We start from the raw sequence: 14,233 nt of genomic DNA, 5'->3' as shown, positions 1-14,233 counted from the left end.
AAACTGTCTGAAGTGAACCTCCTATGAAAGACCCGTAGACTACACGCAAAAAGCTATTTGCTTAATAAGAACTAAATGATTTTGCTTGAAGTCTGAAATTAAACTGAGGGCAACGCTTAAGGGGGAACGACTGTTGTCATGCCAACCATAAAGCCCTTAGCACACTGCGAACACACTGCGCATGTCAGTAAATTGTGTTTGTTTACTAACCCTAATGTCAGACGTCATATGAGAATAAATAAACTATTGTGATTTTCAGACACTATGTCACTCATTTACTAAATAAGGCAGTTGATGCTTTTTTAATTATTTATTGCTTCGAAATTTGATTCTAAAACGTCCAGATACAGCTACTGAATAACATTTTTAGTTGAAATGTTACATGTAATAATAATCAAAGGGCAAAAAGACGTATGATCCCATAATATTCCCATTCCGTTTGTGGTTTGAGGAAAAGCTGTCATTCCCCCTTTATTTTAAGCGTCACCTAGCGTCACCTACATACACGCACGTATGAGTCGAAGACGGAACTGACTTCAGTGTCGTCCTCTGTTTTGAATTCATGCGTATGCGGTCGTCTTTCGTCCGCGAGTTCACCGCAATTCCAATATTTCTGGGTCCACTGGCACAATGGCAGCCGTAGCCCCTAATACAGAGGATTCTTCGCGGAGCAGCAGCGGCACCAGCACGCCCAGCGCCCTCGCCGGAGACGGCGATGCGGAAGAGGCCGAGGACTTCACCTCCTCCTCCCACTGTTCGGAGCTGTCGCGCCGGCAGAACGACCAGAGGAAGCAGGGCTTGTTTTGCGACGTGACGCTGGCCTTCAGCAGCGGGGCGGCCGCCGGGAACGTCCAGAGCTGTGAGTTCTCGGCCCACCGCTCCGTGCTGGCCGCGGCCACTGACTATTTCACACCCTTGCTGGGAGGACAGTTCTCCGAATCGCTGTCCGGACGGGTTGAGATGAAAGAATGGAGCTCAGAGCTGGGACCAGATGCGGAGACGGTGGAAAGTGTCATCCAGTATATGTATACTGGAGAAATACGCGTGAGCACCTGCAATGTGCATGAAGTGTTGGAACTAGCTGATAGGTATGTTTAACCTCACGTGTATGTGCTTGTGTGTGTGCGCACCATTAACTGATAAAATAAGAAATCTAATCTAATCCCAAATCAAGATAATCCCACAATGGCTGATCTATTGACATAAGGGCTGTGGTTGATCATCATGGCTGATGGCATATATTTGAATCTAACATACTCACTGGTGTTTTCCTAATCAGTCAAACTTGAAGCATTATTATATAGTTATAGACTAGTATACACTACAGTTTAATTGGTTGACCTCGTGCCTCGTCCTCATTGATGCTTCATGCTTGATTGGCAAAAGTCTAACTGTATTAGTCGGGGAGCCACAGGCCCAAAAACTCAAGAAAAGGGTTCGACCTGTGCTGTCATGTCATGCCCTACTTTTTATTTGTAGTTTCTATAAACAGCTTTTGTCCCCACACGTCTCAAGATTTGCCATTGACAATGAAAGGGGAATTCAGGTCAAATGTCAGCTAAATCTTGTACCCACACGTCTCAAGATTTCCCATTGACAATGAACGGACAAAATTCTGCTAAATATGACGTAAATTACACATCAAAACATTAAACGCCATTGACGTTGAAGGGAAGATTTACATCATATGTAAACGAGCAAATCAGCTAACCAAAACAGGCAACAGGCATTTCTGATTGGCCAGTATGAGATGATGCATGATGTACGATGATAAGAGCACCCCTCACTTCACACAGGTGTGATTTTTCTTCTTCTATTAATTTGGTTATTAAGGTCCACAGAATGAGAGGTCTGCTCCGCCGAAACATAGCAAAAAAAGGCAGTTATGGCCATTATTGTATAATGAAGCCTTTATTAGGTTTCTTTTCTTTGTGTCCTCAGTAGTGAACAACACCAAGTTAAGAAATACACTCCCAAAACCTTTCCAAATGATAGCCATTTTTTTTACAAAGGTTTCTCCCCTTTTTGGATAATATTTGTGAATGTAAATGTGTTACATGGATACCTACAAGCCTCCATACAGATACAGTATTTATGCCAATCTCATGCAGTTTTGAGCAAGAACAATGCTGTTTTTTGCATGCAGTACATATCTGTAATTTTCGCCTATTGTAAACATGAGACCACTTTACTGTATCTATAGCTGTATGAGACCACTGTACTATCTATAGCTGTAGCTGCAAGAAAACACTTTGTACCACTTTTGTTCTTGGGATCTTCAAAATCTTCGTCAGTCAGTTGGTCACCCCAGGCATGACCCACACAACCTACTGAGCACTTTAAGAAAATAAACCTAGTTCACATCACATAGTCAAAACATATGCGTTGTTTCCGGCAGGGCAGGGCCTTAATGCTTAAGTACAGCATGACATCACATCACAGGTCCTCTCATATTTTGGGTGACTGTCTGACTATATGACATTTTATTTCTATTGACCATAGGTTCCTGCTGTTGCAGTTGAAGGACTTCTGTGGTGAGTTCCTGAAGAAGAAGCTGAGCCTTACCAACTGTGTGGCAGTGCACAGTCTAGCCCATATGTACACTCTGGACCAGCTGGCTCTTAGGGCTGCAGATATGATCCGCCGTAACTTCCACAAGGTCATTCAGGATGATGAGTTTTACACTCTGCCCTTTCACTTGGTGCGTGACTGGCTGTCCGACGCTGAGATCACAGTGGATTCAGAGGAGGTGCTATTTGAGGCTGTGGTAAAGTGGGTGCAGAAAAATACAGAGGACCGAGGACGCTATTTTGAGGAGTTGTTCCGTCTCCTCAGGCTGCCCCAGATAAAGCCTACCTATCTGACCAGGGTGGTAAAGAGCGAGCGCCTGGTGGCAGCCAATGAGGCTTGTCTGCGCCTGGTCTCTGAGGCCGTGGAGGGCCATGCTATCCGTTTTGAGAACCTCAAGTCAGCTGACATGGAGTTCTGGTCCTCTTACATGGCCTCATTCCAGCCTCGCTTCGGCCAGAACATGGACGTTATCATGGTGGTGGGTGGCGTGTCGGAGGGAGGGGACTACCTAAGTGAGTGTGTGGGCTATTTCATTTATGAAGACCGCTGGGTTAATCTTCCACACATCCACAACCACCTGGATGGCCATGCCATTGCCACCACAGAGTCTCATGTCTATGTTGCCGGCTCCATGGAGCCTGGCTTTGCTAAGACAGTGGAAAGGTACAACCCCAATCGCAATACCTGGGAGCAGGTGAGCAACTTGACCACACGTAAGCACTCCTTTGGACTCACCTGCATCAAGGATATCCTCTATAGCATTGGTGGCCATGGTAACTTCAGCCCAGGTTTCAAAGATGTGAGTGTGTATGAGCCTGAACAGGACAAATGGCACAACCTGGAATCTGCACCAAAGATCCTGCGGGATGTGAAGGCAGTGAGTGTGGAGGACCGCTATGTGTATGTCACGGCACGCACACCTGTCGACACGGACAATGACGATGGACTGAAGACTGTGACCACCCGCTATGACACGGAAAGCCGCCAGTGGCAGGATGTTGACTCTCTGCCCCTTATCGACAACTACTGCCTCTTCCAAATGGCCGTGGCCTCCACTAACTTCTACCACACAGCCTCCTGCTGCCCCAAGAACTACACGGTGCGAGATGAGGTCGCCAAGCAGAAGATCAATGCGCGTATCTCTGACGAGATCCTGGAGAGCCTGCCACCGGAGGTGACCAGCATCGAGGGCGCCGCCATCTGCCACTTTGACGAGGATGTCTTCATTATTGGTGGCTGGAAGAACAGTGACGACGTGGACAAGCAGTACCGCAAGGAGGCATACCGCTACTGCGCAGAGAGGAAGCGCTGGATGCTGCTGCCACCCATGCCGCAGCCTCGCTGCCGAGCCACCGCCTGCCACGTACGCATTCCCTATCGCTTCCTATATGGCTGCCAGCGCTACCCCATGCCCCAAAACCTGGCTCGCCAGCGGGATCGCATGCAGCAGATGCAGCAGCTCCACCGGCGCACGCTCACTCTGCGCAGGCAGCTACAGTCCCAGATAGAGTGCTGAGTCCTCCCACCCGGTTCCCTATATCCCATTCCTCCCTGTATCCTAATCCTCACAGTACGTTTTAACAGCGGGCGACGAATTTTCCCGGAAGTGCATTATTTGTATATGGGACCCGGCGACTACCTGCGATGACAGGCGAACGGGCGATGGTCGAAAAGTGGGCGGCCGATAAGATACAAATAATTCATCTTTTCGGGCGATGGGGCGATGTGTCGGCTGATGCTCGCCGCTGTTAAAACGTACTGTTATCCTGTCCCCTGTATCCTAATCCCATCCTCCCTGTCTCTTTTAACCCATACGTTCCTGTCCCCTATACTCCATACCTCCCTGTCTTCTACATTCTAATCCCATACCTACCTGTCCCCTATATCCTAATTGTATTCCCTGTATTTGCTACAAACATTGTCCTGAGTACTTTCAAGCACTCTACCGTCATCGTTGACCACTCATGACACGCGTTAGCAGGCCCTGTGTTGCGCTTATATCGGCCACATTCACATGGTGAATGGGCAAAATGGCAGCTGAGTGAATAGGGTCAATGTCATCATCACTCCCTGCCAGCAGCTTCCTAGCAGTTTTGTGTTAGCTCAGCTGTTGATATGCCGAAGTCTGTGAGATGTGTAGGCAGACAGGTCTGCTGTGAGAGGACATTTCAGAATGTACACATGTGAATAAGAGTGTTGCCATGGCTATGGCGAGAAGAATACCCTAAATATCGTCAGCAGAGATTAAGTTGATCTATTTGTACATACATAGTATATAGCTGTATATGTATATACATTTATATAGATATTTTAACATCCTTTTATTTTGTGCTTGTACAAGGGAAGCTATGTGACATGTATTCACATTCCTGTATTCAAACCAACTAGCTTAAAGAAGTCACATTCCATTAGTGACACTGTGACAATCTCTTCATGCTAATATCACATTGATCTTTTGGTCGGATATAATAATCATAAAGCTTTGCTGTGCTGTTTATTGTAGTTACTATCTTTGAATGGCCCCTCAATACCTTATTAACATGAGAAGAGGAGAGGAGAAAGAATGTTATTCTTACATTGTATTTATACTTTATTGTATGTCAGTGTTGCACACTGATATATGACCTATTCCTAGCATGCAACTGTCATACAGTGGAGTATAAATTAAGCATTAGATTCCTGTTAATGCAGTTATACTTTGCTTCTTATTGCTTGCCTAACACTCCAATGATATTCCAAGTTTGTGATGATCTCTGAATGAGACAGATATTACCTCGCCAACAAGTTAAAAAGAAAATCTAGCTTTTGCATTGTTCTTGCTCGGTTCTTAAAATTATATCTACTGTGTATACGGTATGTAACATTCCTTTTGTTGCATTCACACGGGCAGACGCAAAGACGCAGTCTATCATTCATTGTCAATGGAAGCCAGCGACGTGAAGCTATGAAGCAAATCCGACGCTTGTAGCTGCTGAAGAAGCTACAAATACACTGTGTAGCTTTGCATCTTTTGCATCTGCCTGTGTGAAAGCAGCATTTGTGCTCCAAACTTTGGTAGTGCATGAATCATTCCTGTTCCTGTTCATTCCTTTTTATGCACTTTGACAGACTTTGACAGACCTTTAGTACATGTCTTTAAATTGTATGTGTGTGTGTGTGTGTGTGTGGGGGGGGGGGTGCTACTTTACTCGGAGCGAAAAAGCTTGATTCATGCACTTTTTTTACATCCTGTGTAATGTCTTATATAAACCTAGCTCTGGTCCATATCCCTAATGCCCTTTGCTGCCATTGCATTAAGGCTATGGGACCGTTCTCTTCCTGGCTCGTATGAAAGCAGACCAGCCTCTCCTCTGTTACGAAAATAAAAAGAACGTTTCACCTACTCACCAATACAAAGGCGGCTTGTGTTATTAGAAAGTCTACTTTCCTTAGTGGACGCACTCTGAGCCCCCCACCACACGTATAAAATGCACTTTTTGCCCAGAAAGGGATTTTATTTTCACTGGAAAAAAATACTTTTAATTACTCCCCTCTACCGATATTGCCAAGAGAAAATCTCAAGATTTTTCCTTTCGGTGAAAACAAATCCCTTTCTGGCCTAAAAGTGCATTTTATACGTGTGGTGGGGGTGCTCAGAGTGCGTCCACTACGGAAAGTAGGCTTTCTAATAACACAATCCACCTTTGTATTGGTGAGTAGGAGGGGCTGGTCTGCGTGTGCACCCCGTCTCGGCTGTCTCATGCAAGCCAGGAAGAGAAGAGTAGCAGAGCCCTAATGAAGGCATTAGAGCTATGGATCAGAGCTAATATAAACAGGTATAAGTCAGTTGCCATTGTGTTTGACTTTGTTTTTTTACTACCATTCAGACGAGATGATTGTATTTAGGAAATGTTTAGTTTATCCAGCATCCAATCAATGTTGATCTCCTCTGATAAATGTCATGACTTCTTTTGAAAATTGATTTCTTTACTGCATTCTCAGCTGGGTGTTTAGATTCCACCTTTACTTTCACTGTCCAAAGATTATCATAGATGAGGTGGAGGGGGGGAATATATGTGGATTTTGATGTCTTGTTTTAAATAAATAAATGGAATTCCATTGTGAATGTGTAACAATGGTCTTCTACTATTCCAACAGTAAGGTCTGTCCATACAGCTTTTTTGTTTTATTATTATTTTAGAGGAAGTCAGAAATTATATAAATTTCCTCTAGTTTTTTGGCAGGCTTACACAGCACTGCAGTTTAATATTAAATGGAATAAGCTATATAGATTTTGCATTGCATGTGACAGTCTGATAATTGTCTTATTGGATGTTCGAAATGCTATTGTCATAATTATTTGCAGTAAAAATTTGTATGAATAACATTTTGTATGATCTATTTTTGATGTAATGTAAAATGTAAAAGATGAGACAACTTAGAGTGTGTTTGTATGAAATTAATAATTATGAATGAAGTTTAAAAAAAACAGACGTTAATTGATCTCTACATGATGGGATAGACCGATACCAGGTATAGGAACCATGTATAGTGGCTTTGTGACAACGGGGAAAGTACAGTGTGTCCGTCCTCTTCAGTCGTCAAGTAATGCAAGCAAGTTAACAGTCTTTGTAGTTAAAGGTTCAGTCCGTTTGGTCGTCTGCAAACGTAGCATCTTAGTCGATTAGAAACGCTGTAATAACATTGCGTTACAACTGAAAGAGTACACAACCCGCAAAATGGTAAGAGTTACATGTGTGTGTTCTTTTTAATGAATTGGTGCAGCTGCAGCATGCTAGCTTGTTTAGCTAACGATACGATTGTTGTGTAACGTTACCACCCTGCACGCAATCTGGGAAACCAAACCATCGGCAATTATTATTATTTTTTGAATTGCTGGCTTCTGAATCTGTCTTGAGACATTACCATGCTCGTTAAACTGCATTGTATGACTCGATGTACATCTGTAGTACATTTTGTTCATATTGTGTGTCCCTGAAAGTTTCAGCAGGACTTATAAGACAACTAACTTAAAAGGACCACTTTTCAACCTGCTTTCATATAATTGGTCTCACTCCTCACTAATGTTCACGATAAAAAACTTAAAAAAAAAATCTACTCTGTCTGTGTCTCATAGCATAGGAGGGCTGTGGGAAGTTCAGAAACCGTCCACCAGTGACATCATAGATGGTGAATTCAAGCTAATAGAAACTGCAGGCTTTACTATTCGTGAAATGTTGCAATGCGATAATGCCATCGTTCTCACGATGATAAAAATTTAAATATGTTTAAAAAAAAAATCTTGTTTAAAAAAAATCTGCCTAACAGTGATGTGGACAGGGTTTCTGATCTGCCCACAGAACGAGTACAACAAATTGGTATTTTATCATGAACATTAGTGAGGACCATTTATATGAAGATAAGTGTTTATTTGTACGTCTAAATGTTCTGATGAATTGAAAATGGTGGACCCTGCGGTTGCATACTTAGTTTACTAGTCATTGGTTAGACATGGGTTAGGTGTGCTGCCCCGTGGGAGGTTAGGGTAAGGGTTAGCCCCGCAAGCAGAACCCAAATGTAGTAAAGTTTCTGACACTTTGATTACTTTACCCATTGGGTCCTGTTTCACGCTGGGCTGCCGCCAGTTACGCACACACAAATACAATGTAAACACGTAAGGAGAAAAGAATCTGCGCGCTTTTACGATGTTTTTCCATGTGTTAACTTACGAATGTGCGAACTATAAGTACCTTACATACCATACCGACACATCTCCTGTGTCGCGGAAGCCGTTAAGTATTTTTAATCGATGATTGATTAAAAAGGTCGCTTCTTCCTACCTTGTTTATTGACACCTCATTGTACCGCCTATCTGGCTAGCTAGTGGTGCTATAGCTATGACGGAGCAGATCAGAGGCAGGGACGTAGCCCGCAAAGCCAACCGCACATCGGGAGGCGGTACAATAAACGGTAAATAAACAAGAAGAAATCAAAGCGACATTTTTAATCAAACATGGATTAAAAATACTTAACGGCTTCCGCGACACAGGAGATATTCTCAGAGGTATGTCAGGTACTTATAGTTCGCACATTCGTTAGCCATAACAGGAAAAAAAATTGTAATACCGCGCCGATCGACTAAACGAAGAGTTTGTTTATATCCGCGTTCCAACAATCGCATTAGAAAATCTTAGCATGGCCAGGAACCCTATATAAAGCGACAATCAAATTTCATAAAAGCTTTATGTAGGGTTCCGAGAGGGGCTAGGTAAGGGTTTGAGATAGGTTGTAGTTGTAGGACTGGTCTAACCAATGACTAGTCTAAACCAAAAACTGTCTAAACTGCACCTGGACCCTGTTGTAAACAAGTGTAATGCTTTATCAGTGTGTCGTCCACACTCCACAGTAACAGTCTTTGTATTGAGTTGTGCTTTCATGTGAAATGTACCCATTCTGCAAACTGTTAATACATACTTCAATCAATCTCCCCCACGCACGGCACGCGCGTGGCACCATGTCTGTGTGTTGTTAGATCGAAGAGTTATCGAACCCATCTGTGTTCATGAGGGACCCTCAGAGGGTAGAGGACATCCTTAAAGCCATGCAGAAAGCGGGTTCCAACACCATACAGGTACATTGTCTAATGCTGCCTGTGATTCTTCTAATGGGAAATATGAAATTACCGGTATGCATTCACACCACTAATTGTTAAAACTGCATATCCTGATCTCTAGTCTAACTGGGAGTGGTCTACACTGAGGACTAGGCCTCTCTCGACTTAATCAACCGTTTACGCACATCAATAGGCTTTTGTTATGACCAAAGTATCGGTGAGACTGTTCCTGGATCTCCAGCTGAGTAGCAACATCAGCCCAGCCCCATGTTTATTCATCACAGTTTATTTGAACCCATCCAAGGTTACTAAACTTCGACCACTTGTCATTCTAATTAGATTTGTCCCATTGTCTGATATGGAGGCTAGCTGTCTGGTCATGTGACCAACAGTTACTCCTCCTCCTTTTGAGTAAGACTGTATAAAATTGACACACATTCGGTTCTTGAGTTCAGTCATCCGACATGCTGGAAGATGGTTGTGCTCTAGAGATCTCTATTAAATTGAACTGAATGCCTCATATCATCTTGTCCTCACCTTATATTTTGGTTTAAGTATTCTTGTGTTAGTATAAATTCCATCACATTCTCAACCTTTTACATTTCAAGGTTCAAGCCTAAGGGAAATTTTCAGTAGCACCGAAGAGGTGACTTTAGGACGGTACCCGCCCCCGGCACCCCCCCCCCCCCCCCCCCCCCCGAACCTCAAATGACGTTGTCACATTGTAGGCTCTACACAGAGCCGAACCGACTTTTATTCGGCTCTAAATTTATTTATAGCTCTAATATGTGGGTGAGCAACTCCATACCTCTATTATTTATAACCATGAAGGACCCCCAGTTTGATATGCATTCGGCTACAGACCCCCATTGGATACTATTTGTATATCTGGGTTGTTTCCCTTGTTGGCAATACTGTGCCTGCAGTACACTGACAATGTCCTCATTTAATTTTTAATGTGATTTATATTTGTCCAAGGTGATCTCAGATTTTGACATGACCCTCACAAGATTTGCATATAATGGAAAGCGGTGTCCCACCTGTCATAGTAAGTTGTAAATGTAGTTTTACGATTAATAGTCTAATTACATCTGAATGTAATCTTTTATAAATATCATGTATTATTTATTATTATAATTATTTTATTTTATTTGATCTTGCTTGTGTGTTTTACTTTCAGACATTCTGGATAACAGCAAACTTATCAGTGAAGAATGCAAATTAAAGGTACTTTGGTTCTGGAGAACTGCTCGTCTGAACAACTTTGACAATTTGAAACGGAGTAGATGAGATTTGTAGGACAGACAGACAGACATATACATACATTATGTAGCAATAGAGATTCCTGGAATTTCTTGAAACCAACCCTGCAGAAGTCTCTAGTCTAGACATGTGCTAGCCTACACCAGGATGTTGAATTTAAAGATAGATATTAGTTTGAAGAGTCTGGGTGGAAGGTCAGTGTAATAATCAAAGCAAAAACGGACTGTTGAGCCCTGTTGTTAAGCAGGGCATATGATTTAGGGTACTTGGTGCGTCTTGAATCTAGGGGGCCACATTCTAGCATGTACGCATGCATGTGCATTTTTTCCGGTACCACGCCATGTTACCCCGTGCAACGAGCACGACACCACTGGTCACAGTGCACAACCAAATGGTGCCAGGAAACCTCATCTGCAAGATCCTCACTGATGCCAATTGGGGTAAACATTGCTGTGTATCTTCTAGATGCATAATAGCCAGTCACATATTGTATTGTCCATTCTCCCTCAGTTGAAGGAGCTGCTCGACAAATACTACCCCATAGAGATCGATTCGTCACGGTCGATAGAGGAGAAGCTGCCCCTTATGGTGGAGTGGTGAGTTGGATGGACAGACATCTCTGTGCAAGCCTTTGTATTGCCATTATTGTGTCCTTCAGCTTCCCTTCAACTTGGATGCTGTCTGCTTTGCATCTCACAGGTGGACAAGAGCCCATGAGCTTTTGGTGCAACAGAAGATTAAGAAAGACATGATGGCCACAGCGGTCAGAGAATCTGATGCCATGCTGAGGTAAGACCACAAGTCATAATGAGTTTTTGTAAAAGCAAAAGATATCCTAAAAGTATATATTATCATCTTTTTTAAGACATGCAAACACCAAATACCTTGGTCCAATTTTGACAGCATAGAGCAGCTCCAGAACGTGCACATAGGAGGCTGTGGACACCCGACAGTGGTTGTTACATGATGGATCCATGTCCAGGAATCTTTTGGACAATCTTTCTTTAGTCCAGTGTGCCAGATCTTAACATTGTAGGAGCCCATGCATGTTAAGCACAAATGGACGAAGTGTGCACCCGTTTTATGATGTACTCCCAGACTCATTATCCTCGTTTTTAACTCCAGTGATGACTTATTTCCACAGGGAGGGCTACCAGCTCTTCTTTGACCGCCTGCATGAGCACAGCATCCCACTTCTCATCTTCTCTGCCGGAATAGGAGACGTCCTAGAGGAGGTGATTCGGCAGGCAAAAGTCTTCCACTCCAACGTCAAAGTCGTCTCCAACTACATGGACTTTGATGAGACAGTGAGTTTTGAGTGAGATGATGGTGCATTGTGTGCTGTATTTGTACGTTAACACATTCCTATCCTAACTTCCATGCATGGACCCCTCCAGGGCGTGTTGAGGGCTTTCAAAGGGGAGCTGATCCACATCTACAACAAGAGGGAAGGTGCTCTGCTCAACACAGAGCATTTCCAGGAGCTGCGGGCACGCCACAACGTGCTGCTACTGGGAGACTCTCTAGGAGATCTGACCATGGCTGACGGCGTCCAGGATATGGAGAACATCCTCAAGATCGGCTTCCTCAATGACAAGGTTTGCACATCAACTGATTCATCACCAATGCCACTTCCAACCTGGCATCCCTAATTTGGGCATGTCATTACTGTATATGCGAAGGTTTTACAGTGTTCAAAAATAGTTTATATAGACGATTGTACAAGCACACAATGCGTCACATCACATGTGAGCTTGCGGATCAGCTATTTGCAACATGCAACAATGCTGTACAGTGAAGTATAAAATAGGGTTTGGTTAAACACTGTTAACATAAGTAAGTACTAGTAGATGAGAGGATGGGTATACAGTACATTAGCCTCGCGTAGTATATTAGTCTCGTCCCTCTGTGTTCGATTTTTCCCCATGTCTCTCCCCATATTTGAATACTGGGCTCTGGTTGGTTATAGCCTGGTTCCAGACGAATCTGGTTGGCTGTCACCATTTCGGCCGTGAAGTCCTCTCACAACGGGCTCCTTATTAAACTATTACCCTTCACATTACTCTAACTTATTTAGAGGTAACATACTATACATTTTGATAGTCCTTATTACCCATGATCTTACAGAAAATACCACAATATAATAAAGATGAATTCTTGTGACATGGTTTATTTTTCTCCCGTTTGTATTGAACTCAGGTGGAGGAGCGGAAGCAGTCTTATCTGAACTCCTATGACATTGTCTTGGTGAAGGATGAGACCTTGGACATTGCCAACTCCATAGTGCTCTACCTCACTGGCAGTAAGTGAACTTAGTTAGAATATGGTTCATCTCACTGGCACACCAGTATTGGACAATCCAGTGTCACATGAGGAAGGTGTCATCCAGTAGGAAGGCCCGGCTCAGTAAGTGTGCCAGTTGACAAGATTTCTCAGAACAAAGAAAGACTGGTTCTTTTTTATATTTGCCAATTTATTAAAGTTACACAGTTGTGTAACTGGGTTTTCATTTTACCACTTTTTGAAGCCCAACAGAACATATGGTTCATAAATGTTCATAAATATGTGGGGAGAAGCTAAATGTTACTGATAAGCATGTCTTGCAAATCTACAGAATGTACTGTAACAACATACATGTTGTAGGTATTTGGGTCCATTTTTGCAAAGGAAGAGAGGTTTTTGACATACAATGCCCATTGTCTCATTCTCTGATTCTTAAACTTGATTTATACTCAGCAGTATCGCTTACTGAAAATAACAGATTTTTGGCAAGTGATGCCATAAGTATAAATTACACTTGACACGGATAAAGGGAAAAAGATCACACAATGGCACAAAAACTTGTCTGAAATGTATTTGCTGGTTTAGTTCTAATATTGAAGGGAAGTTTGTTGCTATGTCATTTCTTCCCTTTTAATGATGCTATATGGATAGTGTTTTATATGGAAAACTCTTTTGTGCATTACTACAGTGCTACCAAGTGGTGAAATAGGCCACATTATACTTAACAGAAAAATGCCTGTCCTTTAATTCCTGTTCACCCTGATGTTCACGGAAACATAATTAAAGGGTTTATCAAGGGTCTCCCATTTTTGTGCCGTCTGTTTACTTACATTTCATCATAATTACCCCAATCTCATCCTTGTTTACGTATTTAAGAATTCTGAAAGCTTTATTTAATATCTAAATCTTTTTCATGTTGCTTAACGACTTTAAACCTGGTCGACCTTTTCATTTGTGTGCACTTATCAGACTAAAAGAGTAAAGCTTTAACCATATGCCCTCTGACTATTGGTAAAGTCTGCACTTGACAAACTCAACATAGCTCATGGATTTAAGTTCAGTCTCCACAACTGATGTCTTTTGGATTACCTACTGTAGAAGTAAAAAAAAAATATGGATGCTTGTTTTTTAAAGATTGGATCATTTGAAGTGGTCAAACTAGCAATGTTTGGAAGCATTTTCCATAAAACCCTAATGGTCTTGGATATATCAAAAGAAAAGGTTAAAGTCTCAATCCGATTTCACCTGGTGGCAGCATGTAAAACAAGAATTAATTTTTTTTTCATAGTGTCAATAGTTTTAGGAAACTAGTGATCGGTTCATTTCACAAATCACATATTAGAATTTGGCCTTTTTCCAGTCGTGAGATTTTTAGCTTTAAATCCATGTTAGCCATTAATCAGTGGTGTATTTGTTACTGTACCGGTAGTTATTTTGTATCAGGGCTTTTACTCCTTGCAATACAATACTTTTAGTCCTACATTTGGACAAAATATTCCATCAATATAACCAGAAATGTTAAGT

The 14,233-nt window shown here is 42.5% G+C and overlaps 2 protein-coding genes across 2 annotated transcripts; both read left to right on the top strand.

Moving 5' to 3' along the window:
- The first annotated feature begins 550 nt into the window (after positions 1-550).
- Positions 551-6,926, top strand: LOC308323698 (kelch-like protein 11). The gene is made up of 2 exons (XM_080775487.1): positions 551-1,088; positions 2,503-6,926. The coding sequence occupies exons 1-2, from the start codon at positions 631-633 to the stop codon at positions 4,085-4,087; spliced, it is 2,043 nt and encodes a 680-aa protein (XP_080631613.1). The 5' UTR covers positions 551-630; the 3' UTR covers positions 4,088-6,926.
- Positions 6,927-7,139: 213 nt separating this feature from the next.
- Positions 7,140-13,510, top strand: LOC308323839 (cytosolic 5'-nucleotidase 3-like). Its single transcript, XM_080775691.1, has 9 exons — positions 7,140-7,292; positions 9,083-9,181; positions 10,142-10,211; positions 10,344-10,390; positions 10,937-11,022; positions 11,126-11,215; positions 11,571-11,733; positions 11,824-12,024; positions 12,626-13,510. Exons 1-9 carry the CDS (start codon positions 7,290-7,292, stop codon positions 12,734-12,736), a joined length of 870 nt encoding a protein of 289 aa, XP_080631817.1. The 5' UTR covers positions 7,140-7,289; the 3' UTR covers positions 12,737-13,510.
- Positions 13,511-14,233: the final 723 nt, after the last annotated feature.

Source organism: Protomyctophum bolini (assembly GCF_963924005.1).
Source record: "Protomyctophum bolini genome assembly, chromosome: 11".
Classification (NCBI taxonomy): domain Eukaryota; kingdom Metazoa; phylum Chordata; class Actinopteri; order Myctophiformes; family Myctophidae; genus Protomyctophum; species Protomyctophum bolini.
This window is presented reverse-complemented; position numbering and strand designations above follow the sequence as displayed.

Bases quoted from the DNA above. Each gene is read 5' to 3' on its own strand.
- LOC308323698 (XM_080775487.1), top strand. From the start codon at position 631: ATGGCAGCCGTAGCCCCTAATACAGAGGATTCTTCGCGGAGCAGCAGC. The intron at 1,089-2,502 runs GTATGTTTAACC...TATTGACCATAG, and splicing joins GTGTTGGAACTAGCTGATAG to GTTCCTGCTGTTGCAGTTGA.
- LOC308323839 (XM_080775691.1), top strand. The intron at 9,182-10,141 runs GTACATTGTCTA...TATTTGTCCAAG, and splicing joins CGGGTTCCAACACCATACAG to GTGATCTCAGATTTTGACAT. The intron at 12,025-12,625 runs GTTTGCACATCA...TATTGAACTCAG, and splicing joins TCGGCTTCCTCAATGACAAG to GTGGAGGAGCGGAAGCAGTC.